The following is a 26,297-nucleotide window of genomic DNA, read 5'->3' on the forward strand; positions in this document are numbered from 1 at the left end:
TTACTTATTGGGCAAAATTTTGTGTAACATTGAACCAGGCAATTATGAAAGCTGTAAAAATGGTCACTTGACCAGAAGCAGTTTGGGGGATTTTTAGATTATTTTTCTTCCAGCCAAGAAAGGGATGATGGACCAGACAATGGCTTAAGGCTCCTACTGGCCAGGTAGTTCTGACTTGATTGTACTGTGTGCAATTGTACTTGATTGTACTGTGACTCTATGTAGTTACAGTAGTTTCCTCATTAGCCTGGTTGTCTGAGAAAACAAGACATTTTCATATATGGTCTGCCCAAATACTCAGGTATGATGATATCAAAAATACAATGGGCACAGGGCAAACAGTCAGCTGGACAGAGCCAAAAAGTGAATTGCTGACTGGACTTTGGGAGTGCCACTTGAGTGAGCTAATGGTGGCATTACATGTCCAGGAATCCACCAAGAAGAGATGCCATGAATGACTTTGTTAGAGCTGATGCCTCATAAGGGAAAAAATGGAAAGCTGCAGGAAACAGGACTTTGTCAGTTCTGCTGCTCAGAAATAATTTGTTCTAGAGCAAATTATTGATTTAGTAGCAAGAAGGTGTGAAGCCAGTGTTTTGTCTCTCTGGCTAAAGCCTATCTCTGAGATCTGGAAGAGACACAGTGGATTTTAATGCAGTTTACCTCCCACCATTTTTTAATTTTTTTTCCTACTTGCTAAAAAAAATGATTTTTTTTTTTATTTTTTTTTTTTTGGTCAGAAGTATCCAGGTAATTGCTGTATCCTTCGAAAAGGGAAATGGTGTGAAACACCGCATGAATTACTATGTCACACTTGGCTGGAGTCAACATAAGTAGTGCATGCAGAAATTGCTGGTCACAGCTGTGCCAGAGGTTTCGCAGCTTCGCATCTGTGTAGAAGTGTTGTGACATCAGAGGAATTGCAAATGATTGTGGAGGCGACAGCAGAATGAGGATTGAGTCTTGAATTCTTTCTGTTGAAAATATGTTGGGTACAGGTGGCTGCTAAGGCTGAATGCAAAGGGGGGAAGTGTGTGGGAGGGCAGATGCAGGAGAGTTGTGTGGAGCTGCCTTCACTTAGAATCATGAAATTGTAGAATGGTTTTGGTTGGAAGGAACCTTAAAGCTAATCCAGTTCCAACCCCTGCCATGGGCAGGGACACCTTCCACTAGGCCGCCTTACTCCAAGCCCTGTCCAGCCTGACCTTCAACACTGCCAGGGGTGGGGCAGCCACAGCTTCTCTGGGCACGCTGTGCCAGCGCCTCATCACCCTCACGGGGAAAAACTTCTGCCAAAGTTTTCATCTCAATCTCCTCTCTGTCAGGTTAAAGCCATTCTCCCTTGTCCTGTCCCTACAGGCCCTTTTTGAAAGCCCCACTCGACCTTTGTTTTAAAATATGAAGCACCAACTCTTATTTCTAGTCAAAAATAAGTAGTGATTTATAGGAAGTGGACACTCCTGAAATACAGAAGTGCCCAGTCTTCTACATCTGAGATGAAAAGAAAAAAAAGTCTTAGGAAGGTGAAGATTTGAGTGCCACCTCCCCAAGCAGTATTCTCTAACAGTACAGTGTTTTATTTGAGCCAAGGTGATTACAAGTTCTGGATGAGGTCAGTTTGGTTTTTATCCCTACGCAATAGTTTTTGGGTCACTATGGTATTATTTGTGATTCTGTGACTTGCAGGTTGCAACTTTTCAAAAGCCTCCTTGCCTTTGCAGCTATGAAGAGCCCTTCAACAATGTGAGAACTAAACCATCTGCCAGATTTGCAGACAGTATCACCAAGAGAAGGTGCTACTTCTACTGATCTGAAAGGCAAAACAGCTCTGAGCAACTGATGATAATAAAACCAAGGACACAGATTATCAACTATTTATCCAAATTTAACTAATAGTTTATTATACTGGAATTTTGAATTCTTCTATAATTCACTTAAACAAGGTAAATGCAGTGCAAAAGGATTAACATAGGGTCAGAACAAAAAAAAAAAACCCAAGAAAACACAGGAAGGCAAGATGAAAACTATCTTTCCAAGTTCGATAAGACATCACTCTCTTCCACTTTTAAATGATGTATTTGCTCATCAAGGTATCATCCAAGAAATAAAAATGAGTGTTGATTCATTTTTAAGGAAAAGGTGATAATCAAAAAACCCTAACAAACACTTACAAAGATGAAACATTGCAACTTTTCCCTGTAGTCTCTTACCTTCATGAGCTCTTCTGCCTCTCCCTCAGGAGTAATTGCATGCAAGGACAATTGCAGGTTCTCTGTTACCACTACTAAAACCTCTCTTTCCTCCATGAACAGAAGTTTTTGGACCAAACTGTCTGTGGACAATACATGCCTTGTCTTTTCTTTCTCATTCACATAATGCACAGAACCTGCAGTACATGTAAATGAGGTATAGCGTTTAATCAGCAGTTTTTAGCTACAAAAATCAAAGTTGCTGCTTCCTACCTTAAAATATTCAAGCGCTGAAAAGGTAAAAATAACCGTCATTCTTTTGTCTCCTGGTTTGTCTCAGGATACAGCCTATGGTGGTTCACCAGAGCAATAATCCGAAACTTACTTTTTTCCTGTCTAGGAAATCCAGAGAGTCACTTAAATAATTTTAAACTACAAGTAAACTTTCTGCATACATGTGCACAGATGATGGCTTCTGAAATCTTCAATATTAATAATAATTTGTGAAAGAGGAATGGTAGCTAAGAATTAGTACGGTTTACAGCATGGGAGACCCTACCAGAGGCATATGCCACCACCAGCATAGCTCCCAACCTCACAAGAGCACACAAGCTCTTTCCCAATGACAAGGGGGTGTCTGTGAAAGAGTGTTAAATTGTAATACTGTGTAAATTATGCAAGGTCTACCCAGCGAAAAAAACCCTTGAACTAGCAGAGAGTTTACAAATGGCATTACAGAAATCACCCAGCTCTCAGCCTGTCTGCAGATCAGAGCTGCTCCAGCCCTCGCAGCATCTCAGTGGCCTCCTCTGGACTTGCTCTGACAGCTCCAGGTCCCTTTTGTGCTGTTGCCCCAGAGCTGGATGCAGGACTGAAGGGTGGGTGTCCTCACACCTCAGCAGAGGGGAGAATCCCCTCACTCGACCTGCTGCTCATGCTCTGGGGATGTAGCCCAGCATACTGGGGGTTCTGGGTGCAAGCGCTTACTTAAGTCTGGTCATGGGGACCTGCGCATTGACCAGGACATCTCCAAGTCCTTCTCATGGCTGCTCTCAATTCAGTATGTCACTAGGTGTTACTAGAAAAACTCGGCCACTATCGCAAAAAGTTACCCAATTCCTCTTCCCACAAAAGCTCTGGAGAAGTTGATGTACTGTGGGCTGCACAATCACGACGGTTCTGAGTTGTGTTTGTATTTCACTAAATCCCGGCTGGATCAGTCTGTCGCACTGGGGCTTGTGTGTTTCTGACGGAATCTCCACTTTCAGGAGCTCGGCACTTTCCGTCTCTCTCCGCTATGCCAGGGGGCGTCTTCGGTTGTTTCCGTGACTCTTCGGCTCCAGGTCGGGACTTTCCGTGCCGGGGCTCTCCCCGTTGTCACGGGTAACGCAAAGCATCTCCGAGCGACTGCGGCCTTCGGCGCCTGGCCGCGCGCCGGGACTGCCGGTGGGTAAGAGCTGGCGGGGGGCGCTGGTCAGCTGAGGCCGGCCTGAGCGAAGGCGCTGGGAGCCCTCCGCGGCTTGGCCGGCTTCTTCCCGGTCGGTGCTGGCCTGGTCTACGGGAGCGGGGTCGGTCGCGATCCGCATGAGACTCCGAGGCGGCCGGGCCGCGGGTGGCAGGCGCCGTGGCGGGAGAGGCCCGGCCTGCCGGCTGGCGGGACCCGCGTGTTTACGGCCTCGGGACTGCTGTGACTGTGACGGGTTCTCGGAGCCCATCGTCCCTCCGTGCGGTGGCGACCGCAGCTCGGCCGGGGACACGGCGCGGCTTGTGTCGTGGGCCGGGCCCGTCCCCGCGCCGTCCCTGCTCCATCTTCTTGCCAGCTCGCTCAGGATTCAGGCAGGCTTTTACTGTTTACTCCTCCTACCTGGATAGTTAGAGAAAGCGCTGTTTAGTCGTTAGGCATCGTTTTGTAGCGTAACTCAGTTTTGCATTTGCTTTTTTTCTGGGGCTAGCTATTTTAGAATTTTAATTGCATTTATTATGGGTAGGGATTATGAGAAAAAATATATTTTTTTTTATAGGAAACTGTAAAGTCTTGTGAGGAAAACCACTCAGTATTGGTGTCATACGACCTGTGAGCTGATAAACCCTGAAATAAGGCTTGATTTCCCCAAAGGATCTGATATCCCAAGCGCAGGCCACATTAGTATGGTGTATGATGTCTGGACTAGAGGTCGCTTGTGTCTGGCCAGTTAAGAATAGGGACAGAGAATGACCTTGAACTTCTCTTTTCCCTGCGGGCAGACATTCCTGTCATCTCTAATGTTCGCCTCATGAAGTTCAACAAGGCCAAGTGCAAGGTCCTGCACCTGGGTCGGGGCAATGACCAGTACTGGTACAGGCTGGGGGATGAATGGATTGAGAGCAGCCCTGTGCAGAAGGAATAGAGATACTGCTGTATGAAAAACTGGATGTGAGCTTGTAGTGTGTGCTCACAGCCCAGAAAGCCAAGGGGATCCTGCCCCTCTGCTCACTCTGGTGCTCGCCTGGGGTAAGTGTTCATCCAGCTTTGGGGTCCCCAGTGCAAGAAAGACATAGACCTGTTGGAGCAGGTCCAGAGGATGCCGTGAATATGCTCCAAGAGCCGGAGCAGCTCTGCTCTGGGGACAGGCTGAGAGAGCTGGTCTTGTTCAGCCTGGAGAAGAGAAGGCTTCTTAAGGGGAGACCTTAGAGCAGCTTCCAGTGACTGAAGGGGCTACAAGAAACCTGGAGAGGGGCTTTGGACGAGGGCCTGTAGGGACAGAACAAGGGGGAATGGCTTTAACCTGACAGAGGGGAGACTGAGATGAACTCTTAGGCAGAAGTTCTTCCCTGTGAGGGTGATGAGGCGCTCGCACAGATTGCCCAGAGAAGCTGTGGCTGCCCCATCCCTGGCAGTGTTCAAGGCCAGGTTGGACGGGGCTTGGAGCAACGGAGTCTAGTGGAAGGTGTCCCTGCCCATGGCAAGGAGTTGGAACTGGATAAGCTTTAAGATCCCTTCCAACCCAAAGCCACAGCTTCTCTGGGCAACCTGTGCTAGTGCCTCACTACCCTCACAGGGAAGAACAACTTCCTAATGTCTATTTAATAATGTTCCCCACCTTTCTAACCAGTCTAATCAAAGGTGCTGAACCAGATTTAATTTTTCTTTTATTTTGGGAAGACAGACTTCTTAAAGCAACATATTTACTTTAAGCACTGACAGCATATTTGAAGGAAAGATACTTTTAAACAAGAGTCTGTTTGTGTCCATTTTACATTCTGCTTCAGGTTCCAGCTGGTGACAGCCGAACAGAACTGCAGGTCTGGCTGTACAGAAGAAGTGTCTTCCCCTGAAATGTGAAGGGAGTCTTAAACTTTTCACAGTTTTTTTGTGTGTATGTTTTTTCACTGTGTCTTGGCATTATTTGCTAATAACTGGAGGTGGTTTTCTCAGTCTATTTTGTACTGAAACCAAGCCACTCAAATCACGCAACACAAATCCCGAAGACCATCTCCATGTGTCATGGAGTGACTGTCTCCATTTTTGACACACAACTCTGACAAGAGCATTGCTTTCAGGTTTTCCTAGGAATGTCAGCACTTACTGAGTGTTTTCATTCAAATGTAAATAACAGTTCAAATGTAGGTAACAGACAGTATGAGTTAAACTAATCTTGTGTAATTTCAGCAGTACAAGCTCCAAGGTGGTGACAGCTGTTAAAACTTACTTTGAAAGCCCTGATATGAGACTGTGAGACTTTACAACATAAAATTGCTTTGTCTGTACATTAGTTGATGCCTTTGGATATGAAGAATTGGAAGTAGTTTTCTGGTAAATTCTGAGTTATTTCAGAGTCCTGTGAAATAGGCCAGCACAAGCCTCTGGTAAGTGGTTGGTACCATCCCATGTGCACTATAAACCTACAGGCTACAGGGCTCAGTGTTCCTCCGTGTTTTTAAAACTACCACTATAACCTTTTTCATGTCTCTGTCATGCATATTAGCATGATGATGCTGCAGCTTTATTTTCCCCCCCATTTTATGTATACTTATTATTATATATACTATATATATTACATATAGTTATAGCATAACTATGTATGTTATATAGTTAAGCATGTGTATTTTCCTTGTACAGGCTTGCAGCCTGTGACAGCCTCTGTCATACACATGGCTGTGTATGTGGATCACCGAATACAAGCTCCAGATTCAGTTACATCCACTTCTCACATAGCGTGGCACCCCCTGCACCCACTCCTGGCAGTGGCTTCCATCAGCACAGCGTCTGGGGGCTATGTGGATATCTACCTGGAGCAGGTGAATCAGCAGCAGCTTTACTTTTGGGCTTGATATCATTTTGCTGGTTTGAAACTTCATGGTTTTAATCTACTTATTTCCAGCCTTACTCGTGCTCTTTGAATCCTTCTTTCTGGATTTTGCTTATTAATCATGTCCCATGCTATATAGGACTTGTCAGATTAATCAGCTACTGATTAAATGTATTTTATTGAAGTCTTCATAAATTGATCTTTCTATTGAAATTTAATTTTTACAGACTTTAAGTCTGTAAAAGTTATTTCTCGCAGTATGAGAATTTCAGGCTTACAAGTAAAATGGTCACAAGCTTTGTTTTGTTTGTTTGTTTGTTTGCTTTATTTTAAAGAGAAAGCCTGTGAATAAAATGTACTAAGAAATTAAAAAAGAAAATAATTCTTCCACCTCAACACTGAGGTGATGTGCTAGACTCAGCTTGTTCCATTTGAGTAGGTAGTTTCCTAGTATGATTTTTGCCTCTGAACAAATACTTCCCTTGCCCACTCTAAACTTTACACAAGAGGCTTGTGTAGGACTTTGGCTTGTATAATTTTCAGGCAAAAAGTGGTATTTAGGGAACTGGCACTACAAGCTGTCCAGCAGCGGATGTACTGGATATGTTTCAGTCTGTTAATAGAAGTAGCCTGTAAAATGTGCACTTTTCAAAGGGTATTATGAAAAATTGTCATCCAAATTTCACAAATGGAAAAATAAATGCACAGAGAGGTTAAATGATTTGCCTGAAATTTTATTGCAGACTATGCACATAGGAGGGTCTACTTTTAAAAGCTGCCTAAGCATTAGATTATTGTGTGTCCTCTTTGAAGTGCTTTATTCTTCTTCAAAAGTTTGTTTGTTTGTTTTTTCCTTGAAGTGTACTCAAAGCCTCTTACCCATCATATAGGAGTAAAAGCTTGATACTCAGCGAGAGGTGCTCATATGTGCTGCGAGGGAAGAACAGCCTGGAAAAGCAGAGGGAGGCCATCACTTAACACTGCTGTGTTTTCATTAACGGTTTTCAAGTGGATGTACTACATATTGTAGCACATTTTTATGCATGTTAAATAGCTGCAAAGAGAATTTGTGTAGCCACTTCATATCTCTTTCAGAAAGCTCTATTACATGCCAGTCCCTTATCACAGAAAAATATCTTGTTGACTGGGAAGTGAATCTGAAGGTTTAGCAGGACCCTCGTACTGAGTTTCCATTGCACTGAGCTTGCACTTTATTTTCATTTGCAGGGAGAACATGTGTCTGATGCACATGTTGAGAGAAGCTTTAAGGTCACAGCACTTTCCTGGCACCCTTCCCGACCCATTCTTGCAGCAGGCTGGGAGACAGGAGAAGTCGTGATACTTAACAAACAAGACAAGGAGCACCACGCTGTGCCACCTCATCATAATGCCACCATCACAGTCCTGAACTGGAGCACAAATGGTACCCACCTTGTGTCTGGTGACAGGGTGAGTGGTTGAAATTCCAAATGTGTGTTTGAACACAGTGTTGCAAACCCTGGGATGGGAAGGGATTAGAATCATAGAATAGTTAGGGTTGGAAAGGATCTTAAAATCATCTAGTTCCAACCCCCCTGCCATGGGCAGGGACACTACACACTAAATCATGTCACCCAAGAGTCTCTCCAACCTGGCCTTGAACACTGCCTGGGATGGAGCATTCACAGCTTCCTTGGGCAACCCATTCCAGTGCCTCACCACCCTCACAGTAAAGAATTTCTTCCTTATATCTAACCTAAACTTCTCCTGTTTAAGTTTGAACCCGTTACCCCTTGTCCTATCACTACAGTCCCTAATGAAGAGTCCGTGGATTATGGAACGGATTGTTATGAGAAGGGATAGTTGTGGCAGAGATAGATTTCCTTACTTTAGGTACAAACAGAAACTGTTGGGGAGTAAAATAAAATCCCAGTGTTTTAACATTTTCTACAGTACTTACTGCTGTTTTATCCATTTATCTTTACATAAAAGCATATCTAATCTCAGTATATGCTGAGCAGTAGATTAGGGTTTAGGCTACTTAATGGATGGGGTAGCTGAGGCCTTATTTATATGGAGATAACACATTAATATAGCCACAGCTTACATTAGCCCTATATTTATAAGCAAACTTCTTTATCAGATTAATTTAATTGATGTAAGATCACAGTAATGAAGTAATTTTAAAACAGATACAGCTGTTCTTACAGGCAAATATAACATTTTATGGACTTATCCTAACTGCTCCTCTGATGAGAGTATTAATGGCAAATAAGCAGTGGTTCTAAACATGTACCTTAACATGACAAAACAAAGCCAATGCATCTGTTGGCATGAATGGTCTTCAATTTTATGTAGTTTCAATTGTTGTATTTGGAAAGGCTAAACTCAACAGATGGAAAAGCAGCACAACTGAACCCAGCAAAGTTCATTATTGCAAAATAGCTGTGTTACCCTCAAACAAACATTGAAACACATAGCTGAGCACAGCTCAAGGTACTCTGGTGTCCATGGTCCTTAAAAGCCTACAGCTGTGTGTGTAGTGGCCAGCTTGAGCTAATTAGGCTTGCACATAGCTGGTTCAGCAGCCCATGCCTAGTTCCAAGATGATCCCTCTACCCATCCGTTGTGTGGCCTACTCAGTGTTGTACCTTGGTCTGGTGTGCAGCTATGCTTTATTTCCTGTGTAAAAACAATAGCTTTTAATTTTAAAGTGTTTCCCATGAAGGCTGATATTCAGGAAACTTCCATTAGGTGAGTACTGCTGAGATTATATCCTGCTCGTATTAGAGGTATAGGCTTAGAAAGAAGATCAATATTTGGGCCCTGATTTGATTTCTGTTTGATCTTCACTGGGACTTCGTAACTGCAAGTGCTCAGCTGAGAACATTCAGTCATCATAAATCCTGAGTTGCAAGAAAATTATTTTGAAATAACTCCTTAAAGTTGGAATAGGATACTGTGAAAATCAGAAGCTCTTGATTTGTGTTCTAAGAAACAAATAACATGGATGACTTTCAGGTTTCAATCACACAAAAGAATCCTAAGGATCTGGGTGCTTTCTGTAGTGAAAGTCTATTTAGAAGGCAAATAGCCTATATAACAAGAAGCTAAAGCGTTGGGTTGCTAAGAATGACTGGGAAGATACAGGATAGAAGCACAGAATATCTCAAGTTGGAATGGACCCATATAGATGGTGAAGTCAATGTTCTTTGTCCTTTTGAAAAAATACCATTTGAAAACAGACCAGTTCAGCATCTTTTCTATAACCTGTCACACTCAGAAGAGATAGTGAGCTTTTTTATTTCCAGTCTCAAGTACTTTAAACTCAGAATTGAGTTTGCAGCTAGGCTAATTTAAATACAGGATGGGACATCTAGAATGAAATGGAAGGAAGGTCACAGAATCATAGAATCATGGAATGGCGTGGATTGGAAGGGACCTTCAAAGGTCATGTAGTGCAGTCTGCCTGCAATGAGCAGGGACATCTTCATCTAGATCAGGTTGCCCAGAACCACATCCAGCCTGACTTTGAATGTCTTCAAGGATGGTGCATCCACCACTTCCTGGAGCAACCTGTGCCAGTGTTTTACCACGCTCATTTTAAAAACTTTCTTATTCAGCCTGACTATCCCCTCTTCTAGTTTAAAACCATCAGCCCTCATCTTGTCACAACAGATCCTGCTAAACAGTGTCTCCCCATTTTTCTTATGGGCCTCTTTTAAGAACTGCAAGGTTAAAAGACTCAGTTCTATCAACCCTTCCTCAGAGGAGAGGTGGTCCATCCCTCTGATCACTTTGTGGCCCTTCTCTGGACCCTTTCCAACATATTCATGTCTTTACTGTACTAAGGACTCCAGAGCTGGATGCAGTACTCCAGGTGGGGGCTCATCAGGGCAGAATAGAGGGGCAGAATCACCTCGCTTGACCTGCTGGCCATGCTCCTTTGGATGCAGCCCAAGATATGAGAGATGGCTAGGTATGGCTGCCAAGCCATAGCTCTGTGCCCCCACCTGCAGTGGCTATGTGTCCTCTATGAGAGCTCTCACAGCCAAGCCCCAGCAGACACCCCTCAGGGGACAGATGGAATAGGCGATGGCCCCATTTACCAGAGTTGTCCTGGGTAGCTCTGTTGGAGCTAGGCGCTTGTCCTCATTCCAGCACGGATATGGGACATGCTCCCATTTCTATTCCCACCATGCTGCTGCGGGGCTTTACTCTCCTGCAGTGGCCTCTCTCAAGGCACCCAGGCACACCTCAGGCCCTGGCCAGTCTCTACGTGTGAGGGAGCTTGCAAGCCCCCGGTGTGCCCTGGCAGAGCACTGTGGTAGAGGGCTGAAGGATGAATGGGAGAGGAAAAGCTACAGAGGTGAAGAGCAGCACAGGAATTGCGGAGATACAGAAGAGGCAAGTGAGGACAGGAATTAATACACAGGAGGCAGATGGGTGACAGCAGTTTTATAAAGCTGCAGACTTTTCCTCCAGCAGGTGTTCTTAGTTGGGGTCCCTGGAATTTGGTGACATTTAAAGCTGAGGGAAAAGTGAGAAGAAGAGCCAACAGGCCATGAACTTTCAGAGCCCCTAACCACCTTTACCAGGGCTCTATAGTCCTTCTTGGTGCTTTCCAGGCTACTGCTGTCTATATCACTAGCACCCACATGAACCACTAGAAGTGGGTAATAGTCAGGAGGGCTTACTAGACCAGGCAGCCTCTCAGCAACATCCCTGATTTGAGCCCCTGGTAGACAACACACCTCCCCTGAGATCGGGTCAGGCCAACAGATGGGTACCTCTGTGACTTTCAAAGTAGAGTCACCTACCACTATGACCCACTGTTTTTTTCTGGATGCACATTCTTTAAATTGTAAGAAACAGCATTGCACTTAATAAACAGTTTTGAGTGGTATAAATATTATCATCTCACTGCTGAGAAGAAGTTAGAACTTTGATTCTTAGGCAAAGGAAATATTACCTTGAAAGGCCTCAGCCTCACCTCATGTGGCTTCTAGTTAGGATGATGAAGAGTGTTTAGAGTGTACCACTGCTACTAGTGCTTCACTTCTAGAAGGACTATACTGAAAACAATAAAGAAAAATAGAACAAATTATAATACCTCTTTACCGTTACCTATCTTAATGAAATAAAATGAGATTGAACTTGATGGTGCAAATTGTTGCTGCTTTTTTAATGAAATACTTGCACAGAGGGCCTCCAAATGCAATTTGGTTCCCTAAGCACTAACATAATAACAAGATAAATAATAAAATTGCAGCTGTGAGTCTGTAACATAAATCACTTTTGGAATGGTCCCTGTGTATGTCATGGTGAACTGTCTTTTTACTTCTCTGCCTTCTCCATTCTCTCCAGTCACCAGGGGTTTGGTTCTCACCCTGAGCTAGACCTGCAAAATGAGTGCTGAGAACATCTGCCAGGCTCTGAGCTCCAGGTTCTATTGCCTGCTGTTGAGTCAGTTAGCTAACCTATCTCCCTTTCTTTGGCATCCATGATTTTTCTGTTTGCTAAGTTCTGTTTCTAAAAATTAATTCTTGTTGTACTTTAATGTCTGCTCTGAAAGAATTGGAAGCTCCAGAAATTCTGAAATTCTTCCCTTCGGTTATCTGCATCCTGTGACTTCACATGTGTATGGTTATACACCCATGCTCATCTCTCTCAGTATTATATGCACTTACTGAGGGGTGCAAATCTTATGCTTTACTACCCTTTTTCTCAATATATTTTGTTTTAGCAATCAGATTACTTGCAAAGAAAAAGTGGAAAGAAAGTTACCTAAACAAATATTTGCATACGCTGCTTACAGCGGAAAAAAAAGGCTGTTTCATTTAATTGTTCTGGTTGTGTTATTTTATTAAGAATGGATATAACCAACCAGCTTTTTGATATAACTTGATTTTAAATAAGCAAATAATATAATGTTAAAGATTTTTTTTATTCTTTGTGGCTTAGTTTTAAGTGGGAGATGTGTCAACTAAATGAGAGTAAAGGTGTAACCTGTCAATGAAATGTTGGTTTGTATGTGCACTGGGTAGCTGGAATCTGGGTTCTCATTTGTTTACAAAGTGTAATGAATTAATTATTGTCTTTTTCTAGCACGGCATCTTGGTTGTCTGGAGAATGGACCAGCGAGGAAGAGTACATGGTCCTTCCCTGCTGAAACAGGAGTATGGAAAATCTCTGTGTCATTATGTCTTCCGACCACCCCCTCCAGGCGAGTAAGTCAGACAAACCTTTGTATAAATATATATATATAAAACATTCTCCTCCTGACTGTCATTTATTTTCAGGTTCTTCTCCTTTTCTAGTAGTTAGCTATTTGTGTCTTGTATGCAGAAACAGATCTTCCTTTTGTTCATGCCTTTCTCTCTTTTGCTGTTGTCTTTTCTTCCTTTAGTTCTTCTGATTAAAACTGTCACTGATCGTGAAAAGCAGAAAGCACATCGAAACACAATTATCCATGAAATCTTTGGCAAGAATAATTAATTGTAAAGTCACTTCTTAAATAATATTTATTTCCTGTCCAAGCAAGAAATAGGAAACAGCTCAGTAGAAAAATGTATTTTTTCTTATCTGCACCACTTCTGTTTCATATCTCTGTAAAAATAAGGAAGCTTGTGGTAGAAAAAAAGGTGAAACAATTCAAATGAAAATTAGTATAAAAGTTTCGCTTTGTATCTGAGTTTTTTTTCTTTTTCCAATCAGTGTATGAAACGTCCTTATTCTCTCTTTACAATATGTTTTATTAACTACTCATTCATTCTTTGAGATGGAAAGTACTCTGTCATATAAGAAAATGGAAATCAAGTATCTGTTTGCAGGGACTTTGTACAGCTGGCAAAAGCAGCTGTGAGTGGTGATGAGAAGGCCTTGGATATGTTTAACTGGAGAAAAGCTGGAGCAGGAGCACCTCTGAAAATGGGACTCCAGGAAGGACTGTCCTTCTTTATTGCTTTGACAGATGGTAAGAGCAAAACTACTTCTCCAGTCTGCTGGAAATTTGTTCCCTTAATGCTTCAAAATAGCCTAGTGCACAATAGTCCTGTTTCCGTATGTCCAAGATCTAGAATATACCTATATATCCATCATATCCATCTATCCAAAAGAATAGAGTATTCACAGGAGTTGAAGAATATTGGTCAGAAGAAATTACTAAATTTGACATCTTAGCATCTTCATGGTGAGTCCTTTCCAAAGGGACACCATGGGTATTGGATTACTCATGTTCCTGAAGAAAAGTGATCTCTTAAGTGTAAATAAAATTAGAGCTTGTTAGCATTTTGTGCAAAGCTTCAAAATAATGCATGTGTTGTGGTGTTTTCTAGAAATAGGCAAATGCTGCTAGAACATACCTTTGAAAAGAAATTATTGCTTTACTTTTTCGGTTTTTTCTCATGCCTTGAAATGATGCTTCAGTCTAAGGGAGCAAAATAATCCGAGTATCTGCTTTGTTAGCTTTCTTCCTAATACTTTTTCTTCCCTGGCATTTGTCTTGTGCTTTTACTGTTCAGGTTACTAGCTTGCTCTGAACTCATTTTCATCCTACCCCAGTTGCTCTCATTATGCCTTCTCTTTCTCTAACCTGTCAACTCTTTGAACCCAAACCAGAATGTGTGTGACAAGTATTGTAATGCGTATGTGTCTGGTAGATGATTAGAGTATGTAATCCTCTCGATTCAAGTGTTAACTACTCTAAAAAACGTTTAAGTTACGCTATTTCTGCAGCTCTGTTACAGTTTGATTCGGTGTTTACATTTTCAAGAATGAGACCCGGCATTTACACCAGAATAGCTTCTGAATTATTTCAGGGGTGGGGTTGTCCAGCTTTGCAATACATTAGGCTGTACCTTCATTGGATTCGTGAGGTACAAGCCTCTTTACTAGATATTAACCATTTAAATGAAAAAGGGGTACAGGATACTTAAGAGAGAACGTGGGTGGCTGTGCCCGTTACCCTGTCACTTTGACAGCAGCCGTTGTGGTGGCACACAGCTCCATCTAGGGACAGACTCTGCATCCTGCAAGGGGCTGTCCTTCACGGCCTGGTTCTTGGGCCTCCTATACAGACTTTCCAGTTAGATGACACTGACCTTCTTTGGAGCATCCTCACTGCCGAGGTTGATTTGGGCATATGTATTTTGGACCCAGTTCTCAATCTGGTTAATTATCTTTCATAATTCCAGGATCAGTTAATGTTTTTGTAGGGTGTAAAGCTGACTTGTAAATTCCCTCCAAGTTACAGATTCTCAGCTCAGACTTGTTTATTAAAAATGAAAAAAAAGAATTTTATTACATGCTTTTAAAATCTCAAAAGAGATTTGACTAATGTCAATGAAACATCTTTTAAAGCAAAACTAAACAATGAAGCTCCTCAGAAAAGCTCAAAGCAAAATTAAACCCTCTGAGTTACAAGTATTTAATGTTTAGATATGTTTTGGTGCTTCCAAAACACCGATTGTTGCAGTAAAACAGTAGTTGCAGTTCAGGTAATGTGTTGCATGTGACGCTTTTCTGAAGAGAGGATCCCTGAACCGATAACAATTTTGGAGGTTGTTTCATAACACTTTCCATGAGCATAAAGAATCATCTTCATTACCGAGCACCTGAGATGACTGGTACAGGTTTTGGGACATAACCAGAATAGTGGAAATCATCCTGATATTTTTACTGAATGCACCTTTGTTTGTTGAGAACAAACAACGTTTTAGGTCATGAGTAGTAATTTTCTTTGATCCCCATTTTATTTCCTGAGCAGCACACACTTTTTGCTGCTTTTTGTCTTCTGAATGTCAGAGTTATTTGCTCCACTTAATTAGCTCAGATTTGTTAACTTTTGAGATCAGTCTCTTGTATGATATAGTGTGAAGACTTTCTTACTCAGAAAGCTATAACCTTCTCCCTACCTGCCTAAGTAGCTTCAAAATAGTGGTTAGCATTATCTGTGTGATTCCTGATACTTTGTATGGTAATATCCAAGTACAGAAGGTTAATTTAACTTATGAAACAATTTCAAATGGCAAATAAAATCACCGCTTCTTGTAAAAGATCACATAAAACTGAGATTCAGTAGATAATCAGTTACTGCTGAGTATTACTACAATAAACAGATAGCTGTGTGTTAGAAAATTAAAAACAATTACAATAATCCCAAGTATCAATAGAGGCTGGGGAATGAAAGGATTGAGAGCAGTCCTGTGGAGAAGAAATTGAGTGTACTGGTGGATGAGAAGCTCCAGTAACCCAACTTCAATGTGTGCTTGAGCCCAGAACCCCGTGTGCTGGGCTGCATCCCCAGAGCATGAGCAGCAGGTTGAGGGAGGGGATTCGATCTCTCTGTTGCACTCTGGGGAGACCCTCCTGCAGTCCTGTGTCCAGCTCTGGGGCAACAACACAAGAGGGACCTGGAGCTGTTGGAGCAAGTCCAGAGGAGGCCATGGAGGTGCTGCAAGGGCTGGAGCAGCTGTGCTCTGGAGACAGGCTGAGAGAGCTGGTCTTGTTCAGCCTGGAGAAGAGAAGGCTCCAGGGAGACCTCAGGGCAGCTTCCAGTGCCTAAAGGGACTACAAGAAACCTGGAGAGGGGATTTTGACAGGGGCCTATAGGGACAGAACAAAGGGGAATGGCTTTAATCTGACAGAGGGGAGATTGGGATGAGATTTTAGGCAGAAGTTCTTCCCTGTGAGGGTGATGAGGTGCTGGCACAGGGTGCCCAGAGAAGCTGTGGCTGCCCCATCCCTGGCAGTGTTCAAGGCCAGGTTGGACAGGGCTTGGAGCAATGGGGTCTGGTGGAAGGTGTCCTGCCCGTGGCAGGGGTTGAAACTGGACGAGCTAAACCATCGACAAGAGAGAAGTTACATGTTCAGTGTTTTATTTCAGGGAGGAAATGAAGCAGTGTGGGAAGAGGTGGGAGAGGAGTTTAAATTTTTTTATTTAAATATGTGGAACATGGAGGATGGTAATATATTGTAAGAGTTTTGGAAAAACATTCTTTTTTATTAGATACATCATATTGCCTCTTGTGTGCAACATTTTAGCATGGATCCTTAATGTTCATTCTTAAACATTTGTGTTTTCTACTTCAGCATTTTTGGGAAAATATTGTTTCATTTCTTAAGGTTTTTTGATTTGCACTGGTTTGAAATATTATATTTATGTAATACGAAATATTACATTTATGCAATACCATGATTTGCTAAGGAATTATGTGTCTGTGGCAACAGATCTGTCAGATTTCTATAACTTAATTTGTTTGGGTGATTTCTGTAATGCCATTTGTAAACTCTGTGTTAGTTCAAGGGTTTTTTCACTGGGTACACCTGTGTATGATTTACACAGTATTGCAATTTAACAAAAGCTTAATGGCTTTTAAAATGTTGATACAAGCTGTAGTTGCCAAGTCACCCAGTACTGTTGTCAGTGCTCTTAGAATGACACTGTTCCATTTGCTTATGAAATTAATGTATGAAAGATGTATTTAGTGTGTGTGTTGGAGTGTTTCTAAGCAATTAAGACCTCCCTATCACAGTTTTCCGTAATCTATATTCTGCTGTAAATCATACCAATTCTTAGCTACCATTCCTCTTTCACAAATTATTATTAATATTGAAGATTTCAGAAGCCATCATCTGTGCACATGTATGCAGAAAGTTTACTTGTCATTTAAAATTATTTAAGTGACTCCCCTCTGGATTTCCTAGACAGAAAAAAAAGTGAGTAAATTTCGGATTATTGCTCTGGTGAGCCACCATAGGCTGTATCCTGAGACAAACCAGGAGACAAAAGAATGACGGTTATTTTTATCTTTTCAGCACTTGAGGAATATTTTAAGGTAGGAAGCAGCAACTTTGATTTTTGTAGCTAAAAACTGCTGATTAAAAGCTATACCTCGTTTACATGTACTGCAGGTTCTGTGCATTATGTGAATGAGAAAGGAAAGACAAGGCATGTATTGTCCACAGACACTCTGGTCCAAAAACTTCTGTTCATGGAGGAAAGAGAGGTTTTAGTAGTGATAACAGAGAACCTGCAATTGTCCTTGCATGCAATTACTCCTGAGGGAGAGGCAGAAGAGCTCATGAAGGTAAGAGACTACAGGGAAAAGTTGCAATGTTTCATCTTTGTAAGTGTTTGTTAGGGTTTTTTGATTATCACCTTTTCCTTAAAAATGAATCAACACTCATTTTTATTTCTTGGATGATACCTTGATGAGCAAATACATAATTTAAAAGTGGAAGAGAGTGATGTCTTATCGAACTTGGAAAGATAGTTTTCATCTTGCCTTCCTGTGTTTTCTTGGGTTTTTTTTTTTGTTCTGACCCTATGTTAATCCTTTTGCACTGCATTTACCTTGTCTAAGTGAATTATAGAAGAATTTAAAATTCCAGTATGATAAACTATTAGTTAAATTTGGATAAATAGTTGATAATCTGTGTCCTTGGTTTTATTATCATCAGTTGCTCAGAGCTGTTTTGCCTTTCAGATCAGTAGAAGTAGCACCTTCTCTTGGTGATACTGTCTGCAAATCTGGCAGATGGTTTAGTTCTCACATTGTTGAAGGGCTCTTCATAGCTGCAAAGGCAAGGAGGCTTTTAAAAAGTTGCAACCTGCAAGTCACAGAATCACAAATAATACCATAGTGACCCAAAAACTATTGCGTAGGGATAAAAACCAAACTGACCTCATCCAGAACTTGTAATCACCTTGGCTCAAATAAAACACTACTGTTAGAGAATACTGCTTGGGGAGGTGGCACTCAAATTTTCACCTTCCTAAGATTTTTTTTCTTTTCATCTCAGATGTAGAAGACTGGGCACTTCTGTATTTCAGGAGTGTCCACTTCCTATAAATCACTACTTATTTTTGACTAGAAATAAGATTTGGTGCTTCATATTTTAAGGCAATCTTTATAAAGTTCTAAGAGAAAATGTAGTACAAGAGAAAAATCCCTGCTCCTTAACTAATTCATTAACCCACTACAAGATTTCTTTTATTAAATTTATACATCATATAATTGATGCATTTAGTGGTGATCACTGCCTGAGAGGAACTGTTGGTCTGTCTGAACTAACAGACAGCAGTAGTTATTCTTATATTTTAACTTTTTAGCCAAGCTAGGCAATTCAGCTGCTTACTCTCTTTCAGTGTGTTTCTCCTACCTTCTGTAAATGTATTTATTTGCTTGTGGTTGGCAGGTGAAGTTGAGTGGGAAGACAGGTCATTCTGCAGACATCATTTTGATAGACCACAGCCTTATTGTTACAGCACTAGGTGAGACAGTCATCAGGTAAGAATCCTGTTTTAAAACTCTTCTGGCTGCCCATTAGAAGTGCCATCTAAAAGGTCTGTGGTCTGCAATGTACTGAGTATTTTTATTGAACCGCTTTTTGGTTTTGTTTTTTGTTTATTTTTGGTTTCGTTTGATTTTTTACCAGTGAAGAAAAACTGCCAATATTTTCTAATTTTGTTTCTCAAAGTAAATAAATTAAATGAAAAATATGTGTCCTTGCAGACAAAAACTAATTCTATATATCTTTCTCTCTAGTTACTTTATTTTGTCAGGCAGTACTACCCAAATCTATCTCTTTCTCAAGCGCTGTTATGGATTTCTTCTGAAAATACACCCATATGTGTTCTTGCATGAAAAAGATAATGAGTTTGCTGTTCTTCCCATTGTTACAATCTGATTCTTATGATAGTCACAGCATCAGCAACAGGAAAAAAGTGCTTGCTTTTAAGAATGTGTATCTGTTGCTGTAATATACGACAAGAATTTGTTACTTCTATACCTAATGATTTAAACTAAGTAAGTTAGTTTGCCATGCTTCTATGTTACCATGTTCTGTAGATTTTATATTTTTTCATCTTAAAAAAAAAACAAGCCAACAAACCACAAAACAACCCCCTAAATCCTTTTCTTCCCTGTCTTTACTAAGACTTGTTCTACCTGTTTCCTCTAACTTTTGTTGGGGGGTTGGGGTGTTCTGTTATGTCAGTTCACTTTCTTGAGCGTCTGTCAGCTGCTATCAGACAAAATCATCTGTTAATTTTGTGAGTTTGTGATAAAGACCAAGTAGCAAGAAGGAATATGTTTGATGACAATATTCAGTGCTAGAAAATAAACCTAAAGGATTTAAGTAGTCTAAGGATTAATGGTTAATCAAGGAATATTCTTAAAATAGAGAAGGAGGTGTAAGTAGGTAGAAGGAAAATTAGAACTAGACCTGACTTCCTTTCTATTCTATTTTTCTTGAAGCTTGCTTTGCTTCTGACTTCTTTCTTCATAGGAAAATATCACAAAACATGCTGCAGGTTAAAAAGTCAAAGGGAAAGGAAAGAGATTGTTAAGAAATTCACATTCCAGAGGCAGCTGTTGGCAATTTTAAAGCTCGAATGATCTGGGCATTATGGAAATAGCAAACTAATGCCATCTACAGCATCCTATTATTGACTGTGTTTAGCAAGACACCTGTAAGGAAAAGCATTGTTAACACTCTTGTTTTGTATACCTTAGGTTCTGGGATTTGGACCGAGATGAGAACTATGTGCTCTCTCCAGATGTGCAATTTGGATTTGAGGGAGGAGAATGTATTAACTGTGTTTCTTACTGCAGTGCTAAAGGTGAGAAATAATATGTCAGTTGTGATCTCTGGATCCTAAACCTCGTCTTCAGTGCCCTGCATTCAATGCAGTATGTTCATCTTGTTACTGAGGGTTTCGGTAACAGCATGTGATGTATAAGTGTTTTAGTTCAGATCAGGAGTGTGCTTTCGACGGTACAATGAGATCATTCGATACTTAGTGTCTCAGTGCAGAGTTATCTCCTGGCACACCAGCTAGATTCATTGTGTTGACACTGAACTGGTCCAGGTACTCCTGTGGTCCACCTAATTCGCTTCAGTATGCTGTAGTCATTCAGTCTAGAAGCCCACACTAGAGCTAATGTGAAGCGGAACTCACCAAACGTGTATGGCGTGAATGTCAGGTCCCTCAAACTGATGTTTTCTACAGAGCTACTTCTGTGCATCACCTTGTTTGCCAGTGTAGGCATAGCTCATGTATGCTAGAATGGTTTTCAATGGTGGCTTGTCGTGGTGCCTACAAAACCAACTATTCAAAAATAAATCATTAAAATTAAATCTGATATATTTAAAAGATAACTTCAGCTGGTAGCTTAGAAAATGGGCCTTGCCCTGTGAAACTTCTCCCATTTTGTCTCCAGTTCGGGACTAGGATGCTGGTTTGCAGTAAAGCAAAGAAATAGATGCTGCTAGAAAAAGGCTTCTCAGTACCTTAGAAGCGGGACTAGGATGTTGGTTTGCAGTAAGGCAAAGAAATTATTCTATGATTCTATGAAATGGATGCTGCTAGAAAAAGGCTTCTCAGTACCTTAGAAGCAGAGCTAGGCTGCTTGCTGCTTCCTATAATGTGAATTTGTTTTTTGGAAGTTTAATGTATGAAATGCCTAAAAGGTTTGTGAATGTCAGGTCTCTTGGCAGCTGGTACTAACAAAGGGAGAATAGCTATGTGGAGGAAAGCCGCAGGGTCTGATCAGGGCACACAGGCTTCGGAGGGCAAGAAGTGGAAGCTCCAGGCACCTACAGAACTTGAAGGAAGTGTCACTCAGATAAAGGTAAGACAGGAAGGTGTCTTCTTCACAAGCATTAAATGAATAGATCATCTTTGTGCAATAGATCACTATGATCGCTGTCATACAGATGTGTGCACCAGCAGAGGCTGGTTCTCCTTCAGAAGGATGAAGAACCCATATGGTCAGTAACTTTGAAAATTGAAACAGTCAGATATATTACCTGTTTATAGCTATTCTGTTACAGGCAGGGTTGAAATGCTAAGCATAACACACTGAAATGCAAATACATCTCTCTCTCTCTCTCTGGGAGAATTACCAGTCATGGCATGCTTAAATCCAAACATCTTTTTTTTTTGTCCTATTGACAAACCCTTTGGATTCAGCACCCTGAAATGTTTTTCTGAAAAAGACAGATTGTCAGAAATGTCAAATTTACAGAAATTTATTAAAATAGAAAGCAAGGGAATCTGAATAAATGAATTATTTTATTTGTAGATAATTTTCTTTTTAGTCACTTTCTCAACATAAAATTTGCTCTTACTGGTAGTTGCAAAAATAAAAAGGTGTATTTATAACCAAATATTTTTTTGTGGGAAGATGCACAATCTGAAACGGAATGCTGTATTAGTACACACAAAATGATGTTTTCAGCTGTTTTATTCTCAGAAAAGGTGTCTTTACTAGTTAAGTTTTTAGGTGTGACAGACTAGATGTGAATGATAAGTTTTCTCTTATAAATATGCAAAACTTTGCTTTAAAACATTTCTTCTGCTATTTATAATATTTGTAATGCTGAAGGATATACCAATAGATAGCACTATAATTTTTTTTTTTTTTAACCTAGTCTCTGTTAAGTGTCAGGGTGCAGCATTTTAGTTTATTTGAAATATTTACCTTTGTCACAGGCAGCTTAAATTCTGACATTATATACTTATTAGGATCTCAATACATGAAGAAGAGAAATGCTGAGCATTAGAATTGTAAATGTAAATAGTTTTACACGAAGTAACAGTTAACTTCTTTAACCACCACCTTTTTGCTAAAAGGCAAAGTTTGTTCTTTTAGGTTCTCCAGCGTTTTTTGGTTGGTTTGTTTTTTATACACTATTACTAAGCCTTTTGGGGGTTTTTAGAGATTCTTTTCTAACTTAGATTATTCTATTGCTTTGCTTTATACATGAGAACATACCTGTTATTTTTTGGAAGGTGCCTTTCAAGAGAAAGTAATTTTATGTTTTCTTTTATTCTGTATTCACATAAAAATGGAAAGTGTTTAAAAAGCAATGGCATTTGCTTGTCCTGGGTTGGCATATGCTGAGTAACGAAAGGTCCAGTATATAGGAGATAGCGTGTGCCATTAGTATATCATACATCTGCTAATACATTGGGGGAAGAGAAAAGATATAGGTGTTTATGTCAGCTTGAGCATTCAAGTATTTTCCGGATCACAAGATAAGGAGCGCTGTCCAGAAATAGCACCTTGTTCCCGATGTTCGTTAGCATAAACAAACACATTATAAAAAAGTTGTCAACAATCACTGTGCTTTTATCTCCTTTTATGAAGCTGGCCTTATTTATGGAAACCCTAGATTATTTTTTATTGTAATTCCTGCATTCCAAAAAATATTTTGTAAAAGATTTTCAAAACTTTGTAAACTGGGGGGGGTTTAGTCCGAAGAAGAGAATGTTCAGGGGGCATCTGTCATTCTCTATATCTATCTGAAAGAAGGATGGAACCAGGAGGTGGCTGGTCTCTTCTCCTAAGTAGCAAGCAATAGGGTGAGAGGAAGGAGCCTCAAGCTGCACCACAGGAGGCTTAGACTGGATATTGAGAAAAATTTATTTCCCCAGAAGCATGGTCAGGGATTAGAACAGGCTGCCCAGGGCAGTGGTGGAGTCACTGTCCCTGGAAGTGTTCACAAACCAGGTAGATGAGGCCCTTAGTGCCATGGTTTAGTGGTGGCCTTGGCAGTGCTGTGTTAATGACTGGACGTGATAATCTTAAGGGCCTTTCCCAATCTAAACAGTTCTGTGATTATTTAACCTTCGTAGAACTCACTGGACGAATTAGCTGGAACATGGAGATTCTTCCAGGAGAAGGGGAGAAGTGTACTTTTGGAGCCCTTTATTGATGCATGTGATTTAGCAGGCTTTGATAGGTAGGGAGCTTGAACTGACTGAAAACCTTATCAAAACTGCAGAAAGGAATATGGAGATCAAAAAGAAAGTATGCATGCAATTGGCTTTTACAGATTGCAGAGTTATTAATCCCTTTAAATACTTGATGCTATCTTGCAGGAATAAATGTAAGGTGGTACCGTAATATTTCAGGAAAGAAAAGTGGGTTTGATTGAAAAAACAGCTTCTGTACTTAGTCAAAGGCAGTCTGCATAGCTGGGTAAGAGCATAACAGCTTTAATGGGTAATAATTTCTAGTCATTTACTAGTTGCATTTAGAGAGTAGGACTTTGTATATGTATAAAAATGTTTATCCTACCCCTTGCCATCTGATGTGGGACATTGCTGTGACTGTTCAAGATCTTAGATGAAATTGTGTGTTGTTTTTTTTCTCTTCCTATTCTGTGCAGTGGGGCTCTCGGAGAAACCTGCTGGCCGTGAACACCACCAGCTCTGTGGTGATCCTCAGTGAGCAGGCCATGTTGTCTCATTTTCACCAGCAAACAGCCGTTGTACAGGTGTCTCCCAGCCTGTTTAATGTAACCAGCTTCAGCAGAGGAACCACACACAGTCTTCATGTTGATATGAATGTTAATGGAATCTTCGCTACTGAGGTTTATTGTTTTGTTTTTTTATTCATTTGCCTCATCAGTTGCCTAGTTAGGTGTATGGAGACCAATTTTATAAGTCTTTAATATAACACCTCTTTGATATTCAATTTATTATGTTATGGAAGTATTATTATGATAGTAGTAATGATGCTGTGGTGGAGCTGATTTTTCCTACAGCATAGTGACTTAGTAATTCTCTAGGCATTGACCAGAGAACTTTCGGATTACCAGAAGCCTTCCAACCCAAGATACAGGGGCACTAGTAAATGATGGTGATTGTGTGGAAGGTCTGGCTGTGTTACTGCATGAATTCCTGTATGATTCAAAAGAAACTGATTGTGTATATCCTTTTGCTTTTTTGATGGTTTTAGGATGCTGTAGTATTCTGGAACATGAAGCAAGTTACTGTCTTTGAGTGTGCAGGAGATACCTTCAGAAGTGCAGGTAGGACTCAGAATGATCAGAATTAACATGGTTCTCTTCCTCCAAAGTTATAAATACTCCTCATTCATGACAGCTGATGGACTGTGATCATATACACAAGTTGAAAAATATTATATACAGCTAAGTCAAGGAAGGTTTTTTTCTATTATTGATTTCCCCTAAATATTTCTGCTTTGAGAAACAGGTAATTCCATCATTCCCATCCAAAATCTTGAGATCTTTTAAGACCCATCAAGTGTTTCCTATTTCTTCTTGTCTATATTTACTCATTTATTTTAGAACTTTCCCATGCTGAATCAATGTATTAGTGCCACCTAGGTTTCACTAGTCTCTAACACTCGTGAAATAATTTAAAAGTCACTCTTCTGACAGAAATTCCTTTAGCATTCTTCAGTTGTAGTTCAGTGAAGGAAGGAATGAATTCTCTTAACAGAACCTCACATTGCACTTGTCTCTTTCCCTCCCTTCTTCCCTTCCTCCCTTTTTCCCTTCCTCCCTTCCCCCCTCCCTCCTTCCCTTTCCTTCTTTCTTTCTTTCTCCCTCCCTTCCTTTCTTTCCTTCCTTCTCCTTCTCCTCCTCCTTCTCCTTCTCCTTTTCTTTCTTTCTTTTTCTTTCTTTCTTTCTTTCCCCTTCTTTCTTTCTTTCTTTCTTTTCCTTCCTTCCTTCCTTCCTTCCTTCCTTCCTTCCTTCCTTCCTTCCTTCCTTCCTTCCTCTTTCTTTCTTTCTTTCTTTCTTTCTTTCTTTCTTTCTTTCTTTCTTTCTTTCTTTCTTTCTTTCTTTCTTTCTTTCTTTCTTTCTTTCTTTCTTTCTTTCTTTTTCTTTCTTTCTATCTTTCTTTCTTTCTTTCTTTCTTTCTTTCTTTCTTTCTTTCTTTCTTTCTTTCTTTCTTTCTTTCTTTCTTCCTTCCTTCCTTCCTTCCTTCCTTCCTTCCTTCCTTCCTTCCTTCCTTTCTTCCTTCCTTCCTTCCTTCCTTCCTTCCTTCCTTCCTTCCTTCCTTCCTTCCTTCCTTCCTTCCTTCCTTCCTTCCTCCCTCCCTCCCTCCCTCCCTCCCTCCCTCCTTCCTTCCTTCCTTCCTTCCTTCCTTCCTTCCTTCACCCTGCCCCTCCCCATGTCAAATCTTTCCCCTTCCTCTCCACTTGTTCTCATGGGCAGAGTGTACAAAGTTCTTGTTTTCAATAGGAGTCCCAGCTTATGGTTGTAGTGGAAGAATGGCTGCAACACCAAAGAGTTTAAGAATCAGTAGAGACTGATGCATTGACAGCTGTATTTGGTGCAAGATAGTGAAAATTGAATGCTTTAAGTCAAAATTCCATTTCCCCCCTGCCCCTCTGTCCTTTTTAAAAATCTGTTTATAGCAATGATGGCTTTATTATGACTGTTCCAGGCTCTTTCCCTTGTGACTCTCCAGTTCTGTCTGTGCATGGAGAAAACCTGTACACAGTTGAGCCATATCAGGTCCAGGTCCGTACCTGGCAGGTAAGGGCTGATGAAACCATGAACTGACAAATATGTCTTCTTGTTTTCAGAGATTGCTGTTGCAGCTTAGAAGTGCATGTTCTATGAATCTATTACCTATCTGTCTTAGAAAAAATATTTTGAGTATTTCAGCAGAAATATTTTTGATATTTTATGTTCTTTAAAAGGTCTGTCACTTTAAACACTGTAACTGAGAAGTATTTATAAAAGAAATCAGAATACTGCAAGGAATGGACTTTAAGAGGATCAAAATTGCAAGCACGCTGAATATTTGTATTACTGACAGGAAGATGAACATACCAAATATGCTTATCATCATCATGTCTTGACTTCATGAACAAAGATTTGGGAAGGGCTTTACCCACGCTTACTACAAGTGTGCTGATGACTAAAAAGGCCAATGTGAGATAGGCAAATCTGGTTGCAAAAAGCACAGTGAAAGGTGTCCTTGGGTGGTATAGGCAGGGTGCGATTCTTTCTACGTTGTCTTTTCTCCTGGAGACTAGTTCTGCGTGAGTTCTCAAAGGAGACAACG

General features: G+C 40.7%; 1 protein-coding gene across 7 annotated transcripts in view; it reads left to right on the forward strand.

Annotated features, from left to right (window-relative positions):
* The first annotated feature begins 3,535 nt into the window (after window positions 1-3,535).
* Window positions 3,536-26,297, forward strand: part of IFT140 (intraflagellar transport 140) — an 83,156-nt gene continuing 60,394 nt past the window's right edge. For 4 of the 7 annotated variants that reach the window (XM_065683567.1, XM_065683571.1, XM_065683573.1 and 1 more), the window contains exons 1-12: window positions 3,550-3,639; window positions 6,289-6,467; window positions 7,706-7,927; window positions 12,566-12,687; window positions 13,291-13,433; window positions 17,372-17,547; window positions 18,659-18,750; window positions 19,978-20,084; window positions 20,951-21,096; window positions 23,642-23,845; window positions 24,214-24,286; window positions 25,671-25,762. In XM_065683567.1, the coding sequence (XP_065539639.1) occupies window positions 6,321-6,467; window positions 7,706-7,927; window positions 12,566-12,687; window positions 13,291-13,433; window positions 17,372-17,547; window positions 18,659-18,750; window positions 19,978-20,084; window positions 20,951-21,096; window positions 23,642-23,845; window positions 24,214-24,286; window positions 25,671-25,762 (1,524 nt within the window). In that variant the 5' untranslated portion in view covers window positions 3,550-3,639; window positions 6,289-6,320. Of the gene's footprint in view, window positions 3,640-5,854; window positions 6,036-6,288; window positions 6,468-7,705; window positions 7,928-12,565; window positions 12,688-13,290; window positions 13,434-17,371; window positions 17,548-18,658; window positions 18,751-19,977; window positions 20,085-20,950; window positions 21,097-23,641; window positions 23,846-24,213; window positions 24,287-25,670; window positions 25,763-26,297 lie in introns of those variants that run through there. The other 3 variants (XM_065683568.1, XM_065683572.1, XM_065683569.1) reach the window with 3 other exon arrangements.

The sequence above is a fragment of the Lathamus discolor genome, chromosome 6 (assembly GCF_037157495.1).
Source record: "Lathamus discolor isolate bLatDis1 chromosome 6, bLatDis1.hap1, whole genome shotgun sequence".
Classification (NCBI taxonomy): Eukaryota; Metazoa; Chordata; class Aves; order Psittaciformes; family Psittacidae; genus Lathamus; species Lathamus discolor.